General features: G+C 44.3%; 1 protein-coding gene across 2 annotated transcripts; it reads right to left on the bottom strand.

The window, feature by feature from the left end:
- Positions 1 to 3,530: 3,530 nt before the first annotated feature.
- On the bottom strand, positions 3,531 to 18,771 carry LOC125547290 (uncharacterized). Of its 2 annotated transcripts, none has more exons than XM_048711227.2 (4): positions 18,523 to 18,771; positions 17,593 to 17,648; positions 17,419 to 17,493; positions 3,531 to 6,313 (listed from the first exon to the last, which is right to left on the bottom strand). In XM_048711227.2, exon 4 carries the CDS (start codon positions 6,275 to 6,277, stop codon positions 4,166 to 4,168), a length of 2,112 nt encoding a protein of 703 aa, XP_048567184.1. In that variant the 5' UTR covers positions 6,278 to 6,313; positions 17,419 to 17,493; positions 17,593 to 17,648; positions 18,523 to 18,771; the 3' UTR covers positions 3,531 to 4,165. The 2 variants fall into 2 exon arrangements, with proteins under 2 accessions (XP_048567184.1, XP_048567190.1); XM_048711233.2 differs by lacking the exon at positions 18,523 to 18,771 and adding an exon at positions 17,711 to 18,001.
- Positions 18,772 to 19,009: the final 238 nt, after the last annotated feature.

Consider the following 19,009-nt stretch of genomic DNA (forward strand, 5'->3'; position numbering starts at 1 on the left):
CATCCGAGCTCTTTGTTGTACTGTTGGTCCTGATGGCTTTTCAGCAGCAACATTGCATTAATCCTTGTAAGTCCAAATACACCTACTAGTTCAATAAATCTTAAGGTCATTCACAATGCTGCTTGCGACAAATCTCTACACTTGGGGGCCCAACACCAGTAAAAAAGAACACCTAGATTATAGGATGCAAACCTTTTTTTTGGCACCATTGTCAGGGAAATCCTTTTTTCTGGCACCGTTGTCAGGGAAATATTTGCTACTATATAATAGGCCACACTACACTCTATTACTTTATTTCCTTGTTATCTATCTTATTACTTAGTTACTTTTTATTCTAGGTTTTTGCTTTTTGAAAACTCGAAATACCAAAAGCATTGAAAGTTAAGCATGCTAGTTTTCTCTAAAGCATCAATCTTATTGGCACACACATAATCTATAGAAATTGCTTAAGTTTTCAAAAACATTTCATACTTTGGACATGTGGCTCAAGAAGAAGCTATTGGGCTATGGTCAGCGAATGCTAAGTATGAATTGTATATACATGATAAACGTTATGATTCAAGTGATAAAGATGATGAGTATATTAGTGAAGAAAAATGAAGCACTTGATGAAATAATTGCTTTTTATGGTGACAATATGTCAGTAGGCACCGGTGAAGATGATTGGACTATGTCAACTAGTCCTTATTATGATGACCATTATCCGGGAGACAATTGTGATATTTCTTGTGGCTTTGAAAATTTATTTGGGACTTATCATGAATCTATTATTGATAACATTGTTTGCAATATTATTGAAAGTGACTTGGAGAGGTCATGACTTTAGGTAGTAATTATCCGACTATTTTAAAGTGTTCAATTTGGTTGAAATATTGATAAAAGTAGGTTTGAAGAGGTGATAGCTATATCATTGAGTTAATGTCGATCCCACTATTTTGAAGAATTATAAGATCTATATGCATGTGGATCACGAGGAAAGAGTCTTAGCTGATAGCTATATCATTGAGTTTGATTATGATCTCACATATAATTGTAATGAAAGAGGGAAATATGGTTAGAGAAATCTTCATGTTAAAAAAATCACCTCTCTTTATGTTAATGGTTTTAAAGTTGCATCATTCTCTCCTGCCTATGCGGGACTGCTTGTCGTAATAACTTTTTTTAGTTATAAGATGCCTATGCATAACATGTGTTGGACTTAAGTGTATTTGATATATGCTTTTTGATGCTCTTTTTTGTGCTTCAATTCATGTTTTCATGTGAGCATCAATAAAACCTCAATCCTATTTTAATGGCTCTAAAGAAAAAGCTTGCGAGAGACAATCCGAAATAGTTGTCAATGAGGTTGATCCTTTTGTAACAACCTTGTTTTGTATTTATTTTTCTTTCGATAAAGTGCCAAAGATAGCCTTTACCACGGTAAATTTGCAATATGTGAGTTACCACGGTGAAACAAAAAGTCAGTTGTTATGTTTTGATTTGTTGCGGCTAAATAGAGCATGCTAAAATCTTGAAATTTTTACACAGGTAATTACAAATAGGTTCTATGTTGTTAATTTTAGAATTTTTTGAGTTGCAGAATTATTGCCTAAAGTTTCATCTCTACAGACCGTTCTGTTTTGTCAGGGATTGCTGTTATAGCGAAACGACTCCTTGGCGATCGATCGCGGGAGCGAACAATTCCGACCGTGCGCGCCACTTGGCCTATTCCCTTTCCCTTTCTAGCTTTTTTCCTTTTATGAAAAAGCCCAGCCGTGCGCATACTCCCTTTTACCTTTCCACCCTCTCCTACTGCTCATTCCACATCCAACGCTCAGGATTTATTGGGGAGCATCCCCTAGCTCGGTTGATGCGTTCAAAATTTCAATGGTACGTATCCTGCACTTATGTGACACGACAACGTGGCTATGCCCCCCTGTCAGTGATTAGAACTGCTCTATGCGGCGTGCACAATTTTGTTTTGCATAATCACCCTCTGTATTTAATTAAACAGAGCCCATTAATAACACGTGTGGGCCTGCACATATTTTTGCATAATCACCCCTCGCTCTATGTTTAATTAAGCAGAAGCCCTTCAATAGCACGTGTGGGTCCTACTTGTCAGCACGGACGGTGGGGGAAATGAGAATAAAATGAGAGCGTTGGGGGATTCGAACTCCCGACCTCATATACAATGTACGTACTTCTTTTTCTAGACTCCTTTTTTCCCAGGTTTCCAGAAAATATGGTCTTTTTGGGCCCAAAAAAGGCGTCAAAACATATAATGTTTTTTTTTTAATTTTTTGAGGGGAAAATATATAATGTTCTATCCATTACGTACAAAACTTTTCTGCAAGTGAGATTTTTTTATTCCCTTTTTTCGTAAGGGGCTGGAAAATCCGGGTCAAAATATCTCAATAATTCTATTTTTTCGCCTAATTTTTTTAAATGAATTTTGATTTCATTTTTTAACATCTAAAAATATTTAGTTTGACAAAAAAGTTTGAAGAAGTTATCAGAGATTCGGTCCAAGAGAGAAAAATAGGAATATGAGTAGTTGTCATCGCAAAATTATAAAATTAAGTGTTCCTCTTTGTGGGAAGTAACATGTACTTGGTGTTGCGGTTGGCTCGTGCACTAACACGCTCGAAGTCAAGAGATCGATTCCGATTATTCCCCTATTTTTCTGCAAAATTATCCATGCGCCCGAACTTTAGTTTAGCCTAACCCGTTGTTAGTATCCCACTGACTACTGGCCCCACACCTAAATTACCCATTAGACATATTGGCCTATTTATTAGCTTTTTGTGTATTGTTAAATAAAGTTTAGTTCCAGATGTTCAACGTGAATTGGTGCTGGTGTGATGGTTGTACGCCTACCTTTGAATTTCACTAGTGGTTGTGGCGTCACCCTGTGGCGTCACTTGAAAGAAAGTCATGCGTAGTTTTAATTTTTAAAAAATACAAAGTCTTCGCCTCCGTCTAAAAAAACCTCTCAGAAAAAAATCCTCAACTTCATAAAAAAAGAAAAAAAAATACCGCTACAGCCTACCAGTAAGCGCCACTTTGCATACCTTCACTTAAAAAATACCATAGGCACCTCCACCTAAAATCTAAAAAAAAACTAGAAGATTTCTCACCGCGGTCAACCAGCTTGCGCTACGTGGCATAGCTGGATGGCCGCACTTCACGCGACGCTTAATGGGTTTAGTTGTCCCATTTTTTTCATTATAGTTGAGGCCTTTTGTCAATTAAACAAATTGCAAGGGGGTTTTCTAAAAAAATCCTACATGCTACAGTCACCCAACGCCGTGTGTACTTTAGCCACGGACAAGTGGGCCTCCGCCAAGCTGGCGCGCCATGTGAGCAGGTCATACGGCTAGATACAAGAGGAAACACCGTATTTACACGGAAACGCAAGTTGAATGACCACAAATCCGTATTTTCAAAATTTTAGCACCAAACTGAATATCAGACGCAAGTTATGTGACTCCGGATGATATTACCTCCATGTATAATTAGGGAGTATTTTACAATGCAGCCAACACAGAGTGCAGAACCGATCCTACTTCTTTCACTGAATGTTAATGCCAACAGACTTCGTATACTGAAGAAATCCCACAAGGACAAAAAAGGGGAAATACTGATGGTTCACTGACCGGCAGCAAAGCCAAGGAAAGATTAATATAAATTTCTTTCGAAAAATTATTAGATGAATAAATCACACGTACTAATCTTGGATCATTTCCTTGATCATACCGCCCCACTGCACAGCAGTTATTTCATACTCTCTCTGTAAACTAATATAAGAGCGTTTAGATAATTAAAATAGTGATCTAAACACTTATATTAGTTTACGGAGAAAGTACAGCCGTACTGCAAAGCAGTTATCTCAGAAGCAAGACGCACCTGAGACTAGATCTTCTGGATGGCCAGGCATCCAAAAGATGGGACTTTTTTAGCTTTCTGTCGTATTGAACTATCGTTTCTTCAGCTGTAATAGTAACAACTCAGTGTGTACACGATGCCGCATGTGTTCGCTATGTTCTTATACATTTGTTGCGACACCATGAGTCAATAAAGAGCGCTCTTTATCAGAAAAAAAAAGCAGAACATACAGGATTCAACTACGCACAGTTTGCACATTGATGAAATATGAAAAATATCTGAGCCTGCAATGCAAGACCTACATGGGTGTAGGTTGTTCATAAGACGGAAAGATGAAGGCGAAAAGTCGATCTCCCTCTGCAGCACCAGATGAGGATGTAACAAGGTCGAGCCTGCGAGCAACATCACCGAGCTCATAGTGGGCGGCCATGAGTAACCAAACAAACGTGAGCAGCTCCCCTCCTCCTCTGCTCATCTGTTGCGCATGTGCCTCTGCGTGTGACTTGCCTGCTGCATAAACAAGCAGCCTTATCCATATTTCTTTGATCTCCACCAATAATTCATCGATGGTCAATTCAGACTCTGGAAAGTCCAATAAAGCTCGGGCACCCAACAGTATTTTGCCTTCAATTTCTCCAGCAGCCGTCCAATCCTTATGTAGCACTTCTCGGATATGTTTCTGGCTGGTAGACAGGGGAAGATCCAGGCCTAGGGCTGCCGGGGATACTGTCCTAGTATCTGTTGAAGACTCCTTCACAAAGTAATTACAAATCTGGAGGACAAATAGCTTGAGTCTATCCAGCACAAGGCACGGCACATCTCTGACTCCACCCCTGCCGGTAGAGAATATTTTCTCTGGGAACAATGCAAGTGTATCTTCTGCAGTGGTACTGACCGGCAACATGGAAGGGTTTACAACAAGAAGATAGATCATGTAATTTGATATTTCCTCACATATGCTCGCAAGATGTGATCTACCTCCTTTGTCGTGTAGACGTGATCCCTCCTCATCAAGTAGACCCCTTATATGATAATCTGTAAACAAATGTAGTTGGAGTATGGCATGCTCAAAAGGTCCTCGCAGTATCAATTCCAGTTCTGTGCTAAGTCTAGGCCTCATCCCTTTTGCTAAATCATTGAAACGATCCTGCTTGTCCAACCACTGCACCACACATTCCATGACCTTATGCTTAGCTTTGACATCCTTGGTGTGTCGTAAGTGCTTCCAGACCTTAGCCCAACCAACAGAATTTATGATATTTCTGATCATGCCAATGGTTGGTGATTCAATACAGAATATGGAGCGCAGAAGGTTATATTGCCCCATGGAATCTGACCACCACAGCCTCTTCTCCGGCTGAACAATGTTGAAGATAGACCAGAACAAATTGGTAAGCCAGTGAAAACTCCGTGCTTTCAAGAATGCCCATGCCCATGGTGATACCATTGCCATAAGAATTGAAACAAGTTCCATAAAAATGCTACCAATGAGTAATGCATATGTTATTGCAATATCCACTCTGCTATAGCTTTCTTTCCTGTCTGCGTAGAAGAGCACAAAAGCAACCACTGCAGAGATATGTACAACACAGCGAAAAATGCTACCTGTCCATGTCCTAAACAGAACAGCCTTGGTGTAGAGGTCATCATATATAATAGCAAGCTCCATCTCAATGATCTTAAGTTTTGCCCCATGCTCTGCAAATCTTCCAAAATATTCTACTAATGTAAACTGAATTTCATGCCCCATCTGAAAAGTTGCACGCCCTGCAAGGAATCCTCGAATATAGCGTGCCGTATGGAGAGCATAGCAAACAATGTCACAGTATCTATCTTGCTCAACACTTAGTAGTGGCAATTGATTATTTTCATAGTTACTAGTGGTGCTATTAAGGTCATCCTTACTCCCATACTTGAGAGCCCAAATCCTCTCCCCGTACTTAACTATTCCAGAAACGAACACAAACATGGCTGGAATTAAAAGCTGATTGCTGTTCCCCATTGATTTCCAAAAGACATATAATGCAAGGCTGACTTCAACCAAAAGATTCAGAAAATGCCTTAGCCACAAATTGTTATCCTCAGATGAAAAGGCAGTAATAGTGTCTTGTCCGCCAAGATGAACAAGGAGGAAAGGTGCCCAAAAGAATGCCAAAGACATTGTCCCTGTAAACGGATCCCTACTATTGATAGAATCTCCAAGTCGAGAGATCTGACCAAGAGTATAAAATGCAATCATGTCTGCCCCCAAATAAGCCAACCAAATAGAGAATCTTAGCAATGTATTACTGCTTCGTCGCCTAAGCCCCCCTGTGAAGAAGAGGAATAGTTGCAGTGTATAACTGAGAAGCACAAGTAACCTGATTTCCCACTCGTTCCATAGCTGCACCAATATGATTGACAATTGCATGATGTTGATAATGGATGTTTATGTCTCTATGATCTCCTGTTGATCCAGCAATAAAAATATGTGAGGAATATGATTTTTAAAGAGTTATGGACAATTTAAAAGCAACTTGCAAAACTACCCCACGATCTATGCAATTGTGAGGAAAATAACACGATAAAGTAGTATTTTACGAATCTCACATCGATGATTGAAAATGTAAATGTAGTAGCTTAATAATGCCCTTGCTTTGCTATGGATCAATATCATATTTTTTGAACATGGGCCTGATTTAGTTATGTATGTTTTCTTGCGTGACCAAGGTTTGACCTAGCCCATGCCACGCCTTCGATACTACATTCTCGGCGTACATAATGTGTCCTTGCCTGCGGTTAACTGTGCAGGCCACATCCACATCCCTCGTATTATTACATAATAATAAGTAAAATTCAGTACTTCGTTGATACTTAACATATTTAGTATAGAAAGCATACTTGCAAGAAACCTCTAGCTATATTCTTTTAGCAGCAGGTCATATATATTATGCTGTTTAAAGCTGCACTCCAACAAACCCATAAGAATCTCGCAACCAACTCATGGTTCTGGCACATGGATAGCAAGGTTCCACGCACCCTTGTTCATGGCTAGTTCTTTGGTGATACTCCAGTCCTTCAGATCTCTCATTACGGACTACTCCCATGTCAAGTTCGTTCTACCCTGACCTTTCTTGACATTCTCAGCATGCTTTACCCGTCCGCTATGCACTGGAGCTTCTGGAGGCCTACGGTGAATATGCCCAAACCATCTCAGACGATGTTGGACAAGCTTCTCTTCAATCGGTGCCACCCAAATCTATCTCGTATATCATCATTCCGAACCCGATCCTTCCTTGTGTGGCCACACATCAATCTCAATATGCGCATCTCCGTCACATCTAACTGTTGAACATGTCGCCTTTTAGTTGGGCAACACTCAGCGCCATACAACATTGAGGCTGAATCTCCGTTCTATAGATCCCGCCTTTTAGCTTTTGTGGCACTCTCTTGTCACGGAGAACGCCAGAAGCTTGGTGCCAATTCATCCATCTGACTTTGATTCGATGGTTGACATCTTCATCAATATCCCCATCCTTCTGCAGCATTGACCCCAAATATCGAGAGGTCTCCTTCTCAGGCACCACCTGCCCATCAAGGCTAACCTCCTCCTCATGCCTAGTAGTACTGAAACCGCACCTCATGTACTCGGTTTTAGTTCTACTAAGTCTAAAACCTTTCGATTCCAAGGTTTGTCTCCATAGCTCTAACTGCCTATTAACCCCCGTACCCCTTCCGACTATCATCGACTAGCACCGCAAAGAGCATACACCATAGGATATCTCCTTGTATATCCCTTATGACCTCATCCATCACCAAAGCAAAGAGATAAGGGCTCAAAGCCGACTCTATGTACAGTCCTATTTTAATCGGAAAGTCATCAGTGTTGCCATCACTTGTTCAAACACTTGTCACAACATTATCGTACATGTCCTTGATGAGGGTAATGTACTTTGCTGGGACTTTGTGTTTCTCCAAGGCCCACTACATGACGTTCTGCGGTATCTTATCGCAGGCCTTCTCCAAGTCAATGAACACCATATGTAGGTCCTTCTGTTGCTCCTTGTATCTGTCCATAAGTTGTCATGCCAAGAAAATGGCTTCCATGGTCGACCTCCCAGGCATGAAACCAAACTGATTTTTGGTCATGCTTGTCATTCTTCTTAAGCGGTGCTCAATGACTCTCTCCCATAGCTTTCTCATCAGCTTAATTCCACGATAATTAGTACAACTCAGAACATCCCCCTTGTTCTTAAAGATTGGTACTAGTATACTCCGTCTCCATTCTTCTAGCATCTTGTTTGCCTGAAAAATGAGGTTGAAAAGCTTAGTTAGCCGTACTATCACTATGTCTCCGGGGCCTCTCCACACCACAATGGGGATACAATCAGGGCCCATTGCCTTGCCTCCTTTCATCCTTTTTAAACCATCTTTGACCTCAGACTCCTGGATTTGCTGCATGAAATGCATGCTGGTATCATCAAAGGAGTCGTCCAGTTCAATGGTAGAGCTCTCATTCTCCCCATTGAACAGCTTGTCGAAGTACTCCCGCCATCTATGCTTAATCTCCTCGTCCTTCACCAAGAGTTGGTATGCTCCATCCTTGATGCATTTGACTTGGTCAACATCTCTCATCTTCCTCTCTCGGATCTTGGCCATCTTATAGATGTCCCTTTCGCCTTCCTTCGTGTCTAATCGCTGGTAGAGGTCCTCGTACGACCGACCTCTTGCTTCACTCACAACCGCTTTGCGGCCTTCTGTGCCACCTTGTACTTCTCTATGTTGTCAGCACTCCTATCCAGGTAAAGGCGAGTCTAAAACTATATTAAGTCTAAAAAAACTTATTTGTAAGAATCTGCCATGCTTAAAAGGTGATCACCCATTGTTCACAGACAACACAAGTTTCCTATGAAAGCAACGGTTCCGACGAGAGCGGTGGCACTTCAAGATTAGCATAGCCATTTGAATTTGGAATCCCAGCTGAAGGGGATGGAGGCCATTTGAACAAACACAGTAGGAGGATGGGGCCTGGGGGAGGGTAGGCGGCAGGAGGAACTAGGAAGTGAACTGTGGGAGGTCATGAGGGGCAGGCGGCAATAGGAAGGAGGCAAGGGATTGTGAGTGTTAAGAGTTATATTAGGAAACTCCAATGTCGTGCACCAAACCACTCCTTAATGCCCGAAACGCGGTGTCAGGATGTTTGTTGGCATCCAACGTTGTGCCTCAAACGTCGTCGGACGCATCTAGGCGTCCAAAATCTCATAAACCGATTGCAAAGTTGGGGGAGGTTTGTGGGCGTCCGAACCTCCATCACGTAGGCCTCCGACACACCTGGCCCACCCAAAAACACCATTCGAACCCCCTATTTTCCTCACTCCGTCCTCCTCCCTTCTCTGAATCCACTCCCTCCCGGTCGCCGCCACTGTGCCACCCCGGCCGCCCGAACAGGCCTTTCCGGACCTCCACCGCTATACCAGGGCCCAAGGCCCACTCTGCTAATGCCGGCGAGATCCACCCCTGATATGGCCACCACCCAGGTACCCTCCGCCCTGTAGAATGTTGTCAATGGCAGGCACCACGCCTGGCAAGTGCTCGGCCAAGTGCCTTAGCCAAAAAAAATTAGGTTTTTTGTCCTTAACTTTGAAGCAAAAACGATGGATTCGGGCATGGAGTACTTGTGCGGGAACTTCATGGATTCGTCATCGTCAGATGAGGACGAATATGAGGATGAAACAATGATGACAGAGGCGGTTCTTGCAGATGCGCGATGTGCGGAGGAACATGATCTGAATTACAAGCGATCAGTCAAGAGACATTGAGTGCTGAACCGGAATCGGGCACGGAGCCATTTAACGCTCATTGACGACTACTTCAACGAATATGCATCGAGTCCTTTTTCTGCCGTTACTTTCAGATGTGGCAAAGTGTGTTGCATCACAAGACCTCTCAATGCATCTTCCATTTCCAGTGCATGCAATCCAGAGATCCAGGGATTGCATGCACTGGAAATGGAAGAACTGCCCATATGCTCAAACACAGGCAATATTAGGGTCCCTGTAAAAAGCCCACCAACATTCTTGAAGTAGTTGCATCACAAGACCTCTGCATTTGGCATGCCTGGGAGACACAATGATATCAACGTTCTGCAACGGTCTCCATTGTATGCTAGGTTGACTGCGAGACAAGCTCCTCTGTGCAACTATATACCATCAATGGTCATGACTACAACATGGCTACTATCTTTGTGATGGTATCTGTCCTCCATGGGCGACCTTCGTCAAGACCATCTCTGAGCCAAAGAAAAGATCTTACTTTGCCAAACACAAGGAGGAACTAGAAAGGATGTGGAGAGGGCATTTGGAGTGCTCCGAGCCCGTTTTATAGTTGTTTTGAGGACCTGCAAAAATATGGGATCCAGAAATGCGCCGCTGGCGGGCGAACTGGTGACTCCCGTCCTTGTGGTGAGCATGCTTCTATTGCGCGGTGGCTCGCGCTGGGGTGCTGCGGCCACCCCTTCCCAGTCCAGGGGTGGGCTGGCCAGGACCTGCCAGATCCAGCCCATGCAGTGCTGATTTAAGGTCTAGGGGCAACGATGGTGTGTTGTTGTCGAGGGGAGCGGCGCGAGGAGCTCCCCGTCCTGATCCAAGAGGGTCTCGACTGGGATGGTCAGCGTGGCCTGTTCCACGCCTGATCTGCTGATTCTCACCGGAACAGGGTTGTCCAGGGGCGAAAGGCGATGCCTTTTCACATGTATCTCCAGCGGGTGGTGTCCGACGGCTTGGCTGGGGTTGGAGGCTTCGAGATCGGGGATGCCGGGGCAACAACCCTGGAAGGTGGACTGCACGGTCGGCTCTTCGGCGAGTGGCGCTGCGGTGGTGGTGGCATCTCTCTTTGGTTGTGTGGGTAACGAGGGGCGAGGTGGCGGGGAACCTGGCGGTGGCGGTGCTTCGGCAGCGGTATCTCCCAGATCGTGGTGTGGAGGCTTGTTTTGGTGGCGGTATCCTGATGACCATGGCACCTCGGGGTGGTGCGGAAGAGTCTCCGAGCGAAAGCTCCATGCTTCGGCGCCGGCGGCATTGGCACCCGCGGGTGTCGTGTCCCTCTTGGGGGCGTCGTCGTGGTCTCTCTCCCTGCACTAGGGCTCCGGGTGAAAACCCTTGACCACCTCTTCGGTCTCGAGGCGGCGGCGCATTGCGTCGTCACCCTCTTGGGGGCGTTGTCGTGGAGCTCAGTTACCCTTTGGTCACATTTCATCGTCATCGGCGGGCGAGCTCGGATCCTATCTTGAGGCTCCTTGGGCTCTAACTAGGGGCAGCCCCGGCGGTGTCCTATCTTTTACAATGGCGTCGTTGCCATTGCGCTCGATCCTCATTGTGTGTAGGCAGGATCGGCGCTCCACAGACCGGAGCGAGATGGCAGGGGGGCATCTCCAGCGACTTCTTGGTGGGTGTGTTGCATCGATGTCCGATGGTTTCTCATGGAGGCGCGGTGTCTCTTCTAGTTAGTAGCCTCGGTGTTTCTTGGTGAGGTGTGGGTGCTCTTGTATTCTTGTTTTGTCTTTGATCTGCTTTGTAGATGTTTTCCTCATCACCTTGTATCGGTTTGGCCGTGTGGCTTTATATATAAAGCGGGGCCAAAGCCTTTTTCAGTAAACGTTATGGGAGGTGATGGCAGCTTATGTGATCATGCACAACATGATTGTCGAGGATGAGGGTGAGGCGATTCACACCGGTCTGGATTTTGAGCACATGGGTGATCCTGTCCAACTTCCACCACAAAATCCGGCAACATTCGGGATTTCATCCAAATGCATCAACAGATTCAGCATCGAGGAACTCATGAGCAGCTTCAGAATGATTGATCTGATTGAGTATCCGTGGTTGCTTCAAGGTGACAACTAGAACATATGTCGGACTAAGTTGAATTCAAATTTGAACTATTTTATTTAAAACTTCATGTTTGGATTGTAACATTTATATTTGAACTATTGTATGAGAATATTTGCATGCTATTTATGGGCAAATTATGATACTTCTATAATTATTTGAGTGCTCCAGTCATAGAAAAAATAGGGGAGGACATTTGGTGTATAGGGTTGGATGGCTAGCTCCCTATCGGTGTCTACGGACGCGTCTGAACGCATGTGTGGATGTTTGGTGTGTCTATTTTGGTGATCCGCATTGTAGTTGCCTTTATGTTTCCACGTAGCATGTATAGTTTCCCTGTGGTACAAGGAGCTTTTTGCATATTTACCACATGTACACTGTATATATATGTACCGACCCTTGGCCCAAGGAAATATAAGTTGCTTGGTGCTCATCCACCGTGGTGTCGTTCCTCTGATGCCTTCTGCAGGCCATGGTGGTCGCTCTTCAGTGACTCCGCAACCTCTACACATGGTGATTGTCACTCTACACCGACCCCTCTCACAATTTCCACCAAAAGTGTTGGTGCCTATCGCTCCATTGACTATGCCTTGGCCTCGCACACACGCCTTCCCTTGACCACTTGGTTCTTGTCCGCATGTGACCTCCTCTCCTCAGACAACTTTTGCAGAAAATATTGGGCATGCTACACCGCCTCCTCTAGTGGCTTCCACAGGTGGTGATCGACGCTCCTCTCTCGGTGCTGCTACATCGACTACTTCAACTGTGTCCTTCACTAAGCAGGAGATTGCGCGACTTCGTGACCTGCTTATTTCCTCTAATTCTCCATTGTCGGGTGCATCTCGTCGACCTATTCAGTTGAGCCCCTGAGTGAGCAAGAGATTATGCGACTTTGATGCCTGCTAGCCGCGTATTTTGGTTCTCCATCTATAGGTCTTCTGGTTCTACTACCGACTCTTCTAGCATTGAGAAACCACCTCGTACACAAGCACATACATCTCCGCCGATTATTGATACTGGGGCATCTTTTCACATGACTCATGAGTCATCCACTAAGTCCTCTATTCGACCTCATGATTCTTCTATTCATGTTCTTACTGTTGATGGTAGCTCCCCCGGTCAATGGCTGAGGCATTCTTAGCACTTCGTCTTTTCATGTTCCTGATGTTGCTCATGTTCCTTAACTTACCATGCATCTCATTTCTGGCCGTCAGATTGTTGACTCTAGTTGCAGGGCAATTCTTAATTTTGACTCTTGTTTTTTTTTTCAGGTTCGCCACACTGGTGCTCTACTTGGTGTTGGCCCCTGGGGTCATGACTCCCAAGGGCTCCGACGCTTGAATGGTTTCACCTTCCCTCCACCGGCACCGTCGCTAGTCTATAGCCTTTGTTGCCTCGTCTACCGGCTCTTTACAACAGTGGCATCATCATCTTGGTCACTTATGTAACTCTCGTCTCTCATCCTTAGTTCGACATGGTCTTCTTGGATTCGTCTCCAATGGTGTTTTTAGACTATCAGGGTTGTCGGCTTGGTATACAAGTTTAGTTACTTTATACTCAAAGCTAGATTGTGTCTCACCATCCTCCCAATCTTGTTCACTATGATGTTTGGGGTATAACTCCCTTTTCCTCAAAAGGGGATCATAACTACTATATTGTCTTTATAGATGATTTCTCTCGACACACCTGGATATACCTTAAGTCTTCTCATCATGAGGCCTTATCTATCTATAAGAAGTTTGATGTCATGATTCTTACACAATTTTCCACACCTGTCCGTGTCTTCCGTGCAGAATGGTGTGACTAGCGCAAGCATTGTTCACCTTGAGACAGCTCGTGCGTTGATGAGCACCGCCTCTCTTCCGCCTAATTATGGGCTTAGGTTGTTTTCACTTCCATCTATGTCATCGACATTCAGCCATCCTCTGCTCTACAGGGTGGCATTCCCTTTGAGCATCTTTTTGATGATTCTCCTGACTATTCAGCTCTTCGCATGTTTGGTTGTGTTCACTACTTCTTCTTGTCCCACGTGATCGCACCAAACTGACTGTTGAATCGGTTGAATGTGTCTTCTTAGGTTACAGTGATGAGCATAAGGGCTATTGTTGTTGGGATTCTGTGGGTCGTCGAGTCTCGAGATGTGACTTTTGATTAGTCGCGTCCTTTCTTGTGTCCATCTTCCTCGACCTCTTCAGTGGAGGATATTTGTTTCCTCACTTTTCCCGAGACACCTATCACTCTGTTGAGCCCTTATCTACTCATCCCACTACTCCTGCTCATCCGACTGTTGCAGATCTGACGTCGCCATCTCCTGCAGTTTCCTCCCCTCATATGTCACATGGTTTTGCACCCTCATTTCCAGTGATTTCCCCTCCTCGTGGTTCCCCCTCTTAATCTTCCCCCCTTTCCTCACCATTATACTCATCGTCCACTTGATATGGATGAGTCTATTGATGAGCCATCTTCCTCTTCTCAGTCTACTTATCACTTTCGTGCTCACCCTGCCATTGGCCGTTAAGGTTATTCTGGCAATGCTTCTGAAAGTCCAGTTCTTATTGTGATCATATTGTTCATTCCGAATGGTAGAGGAAATTGTTGCTCTTGAGTGCATCAACCTATGGGATATTATTTCTCTTCCTCCCTGTGTTCGCCCCATCATTTGTAAGTGGATCTACAAGGTTAAGACTTGATCGGATGGTTCTCTTGAGTGCTACGAAGCTCGTCTTGTGGCCCGTGGCTTTTAGCAAGACTAAGATGAGACATTTGCTCATGTGGCCCACATGACCATTGTTCACACACTCTCTGTGGCTTCTATTTGCCACTTGTTTGTCTCTCGGATTGATGTCAAGATTGCCTTTCTTAATGGTGAGTTGCGTGAGGAGGTCAACATGCAGCCACCCCCTAGGTATTGGTATGGTATGTCGTCTTCGTTACTCTCTCTAGAACCTCTGCCCTAGGTTTTACGGGAGCCTCCCCTTCGCTCGAAGTACACTTTCGGTGCACTTCTCACTGCTCGACCACAATCTTAAGCAAGCTCCCCGTGCCTGGTTTGAGCATTTCTCCTCAGTGGAGACTGCGGCTAGTTTTTCAGTAGTGCTCATGATCTTGCGCTTTTTTCCCACCTTTTAGTTCATGGTCGAACTCTTCTTCTATATGTCGATGGCATGATCACCACTGGCGACGACTCTAAGTATCTTGCCTTTGTGAAGGCACGTCTTAGTGAGCAGTTTCTCATGCCTGATCTTGATCCTCTTCTCTATTTTCTTGGGACTGAGGTTTCTTCTACCTCTGATGCCTTCTTTATTTCCAAGAGAAGTATATCCAGGATCTTCTTGCTCGTGCTGCTCTTACTGATGATTGTACTGCTAAGACTCACATGAAGCTCAATGCTCACCTATGTGCTTCTGACGGTGATCTCTTGTCTGATCCGACGCATTGTCTCATCTTGTTAAGAGTCTTGTCTATCTAGCCGTCACTTGTCCGGATATCTCCAATTTTACTCATATTTTCAGTCATTTTGTCTTTGCTCACACTTCAGTTCACTACGGTCACCTCCTTCGCGTTCTATGGTATCTTCGTGACACGCACTCTCATAGTCTACCCTTTCCCTGCCCCAGTTTGTTACAACTTCAGGCCTGTTCGGGTGCTATGTGGGCTAGTGATCCCCCGGATCGTCGTTCACTTTCTGCTTACTGTGTTTTTCTTGATACTTCTCTCATTGCCTGGAAGACGAAGAAACAAACTACAGTTTATCATTCGAGGCAGAGCCTAAGTTGCGAGCTATGGCTCTTTTGATGGTAGAGGTGTCTTGGTTATGATGGTTACTTCGGGAGTTTGGTGTTTCTTTTACTACACCTACTCCCCTCTTGTCGGATAATACACGTGCTATCAATATTGCGCGCGACCCTGTGAAGCACGAGGTCACCAAACATATTGGTGTTGAAGCTTCTTTTGTGCACCTAGGTGTGCAGGATCAGGTTACTCTACATTATGTTCCTTCTGAGTTATAGTTGGAGGATTTCTTTACGAAGGCCCAGACTAGAGTAAAGCATGGATTTTATCTCTCAAAACTCAGTGTTGTGGATCCACCCTGAGTTTGAGTGAGGGTTTTAGAGTTATACTATGTTTCCATGTAGCCTGTATAGTTTCTCTGTAGTACATGGGGCTTTCTGCATATTTACCACCTGTACATTGTATATATATACTGGCCCTTGCCCCCGGGAAATACAAGTTGCATATTTCCTAATAGTGAGCACAGTTTAATGCTTGGCTGCTAGCTTGCTGCTCCTACTCGTGTTTATACAGCCCCACTTGTCAGGACCGAGAGGACGAGATGGAACACTGGAAGTGAAGGGATGACCATCAACTGTAATCTTTATAAGTAGGCGTAGTCAAAAAAGGCGCGCCTAAGCAAGCGCTTAAGTGCGCCTAGGCTCTAGGCGATAGCAAAACGCCCAGCGCATAACTGCGCTTAATCTGCGCATAATTGCGCATAAGCATGCGCTTTGATCAGAAAAGCGCAAGATGGTGGCAAAACGCACAATTAACTCCTAGCGCCTTTTTGAACTATGTAAGTAGGATAGAAGGAAAGTTTTGTTACATAACACTAATATCTCTGCACGATTAATCTACACCATCATAATCTACCCCGTCAAAATAGGGACTAAAATCCTTCTCAATTTCTCATGATAAATTAGTGAGTGCCTAGAAGTAAACACTGCATTAATGCAGTTCTTCTGCTAGCAGTTGTCCATACAAGTAATTTATAGCTGACATCAAGTAATAGAGTTGCTACCTAGAAATATAGAGTTGAGAGCAAGCAACTAGAGGAGGCTAGCCGCTAATATGCAGTTCTTTATTGCAAAAAAGACTAATATGCAGCCACCTAGGTAAAACTTCTTTCCCAACCTCGTGCAGTTTACACACAAGTAGCAAATTTATTGTCATATAGCCAAAACACATACAACATAGGTCTTGTTTTCTTTAGCTCATCATATCGCCTACAATGTTGTAGACAGAACGTGAAACAGATTCACAATGAAGGAGATAGTCATTAAGAACTGACAAAATGAATAAGCAAATGGACTAAAAGCACTGCACTACATTTCTTTGCAGTGGTGGAAAGAGAGGGACTGGTGGGGGGCAAGGTTTTGCCCATCCATCAAGTTTATACCTTTTTACCTGTTATATTCTGAGAGAATATGTTAACGTAGCAATTTGGCCCCTCTTATCAATATTAACGTATTGCATGACACAATTGGCCCCCATCATCTCGAATTTTTGGAACTGTCAATTTTTATTTGCCACCACCTGGCCGTCTTTTAGGTCGTACTCAGTTTCCACGGAAGACTGAAAATGTAAAGATGAACGAAAACGTTGTAGCCTATCACACTACATTAGGCGCATCCCTTATTTTTATTATAGCCTAGAAGAAATTAACAAGCAACAACCGAATCCAATGCAATGAAATTGGCAAGAATGGATATGAGGTGGAAGATCTAGATAGGTTGGGATATCTACACCAAGCATACATATTTAAAATCTTCTTTGTAGCGCTAGCATCATAAAGCCATGTTATCATACAAGATGCGAGGGTTTCATCTATGGTGGGTTAAGAGGTCCTGATCTTTGACCCTGTTTTCAAACAAAGACATTGGGAAAGCAAGCATAAGAGGGAAATCAGTACCTTGATAAAGTCAGTTAAAGTGCTGAAGACAAGACTTCGACTTAGATGATTTCCTCTCTGTACGTGATGGCACACCTGCCATATTCACACAACAGAGTAACTTATTTAGACACTACTTTTACCTGTTCATCATGTGTAAAACCGGCAGAAGGTTCGGTCGATAGGAACACTCACCAGGAGCAGGATGATGTTTGGTGAAAGCTCAAGCCTCGAAGGAGCGAAAATATGACCTGCAAATTAGAACAAGTCAGTAACCAAGGTGGAAACCGGCGATGGATACGTATATACGTACTCAGTCCCGTGGAGGCAAAACATCGAACACCTAACGGGCAAACGTCGACTCAGCCATAGTGTATGAGGGAACTAGCTCTGGCCGCAGTCCCGGCCATGGGAAACAACCCCGAGATCGGCCGTTGCAGGATGTCCGACGGGGACACTGAACAGCGGGGAGGCAGTCTTTGCTAGCCGCAATCAGGGAGAAGCAGGGGAGGTAGGGAGGGGGGCATCGGCCGGGGCGGCGCGGCTGGACACAGCGCGACGGCTGGAACAGTTTTGCCTCCATTGGCCGTCCGGCGTCGTGCCTACCGAGTACATAACGCACTTTTGCAGCACAGGCGAAGCTCAGAACGCACTTGCGCCAGCACAATACTTTGCTAATCTTACGGACGGCCACATCATTGATCTCATATACCATGTCAAATACTACAAATTGTTACGAAAGTTTAGTTCACAAAAAGATACATTATGCCGATCGAAAGTTTGGTCAAAGCTTATTTTTCGAATAAGTCAAAGCATTTTCAATATCCCAAGTAATAAAGAACGGAAATGTCCGGCTGTTGCAGCGGCAGCGTTCTGAGATGATCGCAGCAGGACGATTTCAAATTACAGGTAAGTTCAAACTACCTTAAAATTGCATATCAGTTCGAAGTGCACATCACTGAACCTAAATTGTTGTATCTGGGTTGGCAGTTCACGACCAAGAGCGACGCAACTCTCGTCGATCACAGAGAGCACGTCAGAGCAAGACAACAAAGAGATCTCGTACTCATACGGATGGCTGTGTGCTAGTATTTAAATTGGTCCAAGAGATTGGGGCATACGTACCATATATAACACTCGTCGGCTAGTTTAAAGCAGATGCTCCATGATGATGAGATGCTTCCATGGGAGGGATATCAAATTGCTTTCTTGCGAAACATGACAGTGAGAGAGCGAGGGGAAGTGATAGCAGCTAGCTGGGGTTCCATTATTCTGTTCTTGCAGGGGGAAGATGGGGTAAACCAGCGAGATAATTTGTGCGTTGCTTGCAAGACGGGCAAGGTAGTACAAGCTACGGTGCTTTTCTTGTCTCTCTTTTGACTCGTTCCTTCCACAGGGCTGGTCACTGTTCGTAGTTCTCGATCCCACGCGCTTTTGTGCTTTTTTCGCTGGCCCATGGCCGGGCCGCCCACGGTGCAGTACTTCAGCCCATTAAAATGTACTACACCTATTATTATTATTATTATTATTATTATTATTATTATTATTACTACTACTACTACTACTACTACTACTACTACTACTACTACTACTACTACTATTATTATTATTT

Source organism: Triticum urartu, chromosome 1A (genome assembly GCF_056163025.1).
Source record: "Triticum urartu cultivar PI428250 chromosome 1A, HENAU_Tu73, whole genome shotgun sequence".
Taxonomy (NCBI): domain Eukaryota; kingdom Viridiplantae; phylum Streptophyta; class Magnoliopsida; order Poales; family Poaceae; genus Triticum; species Triticum urartu.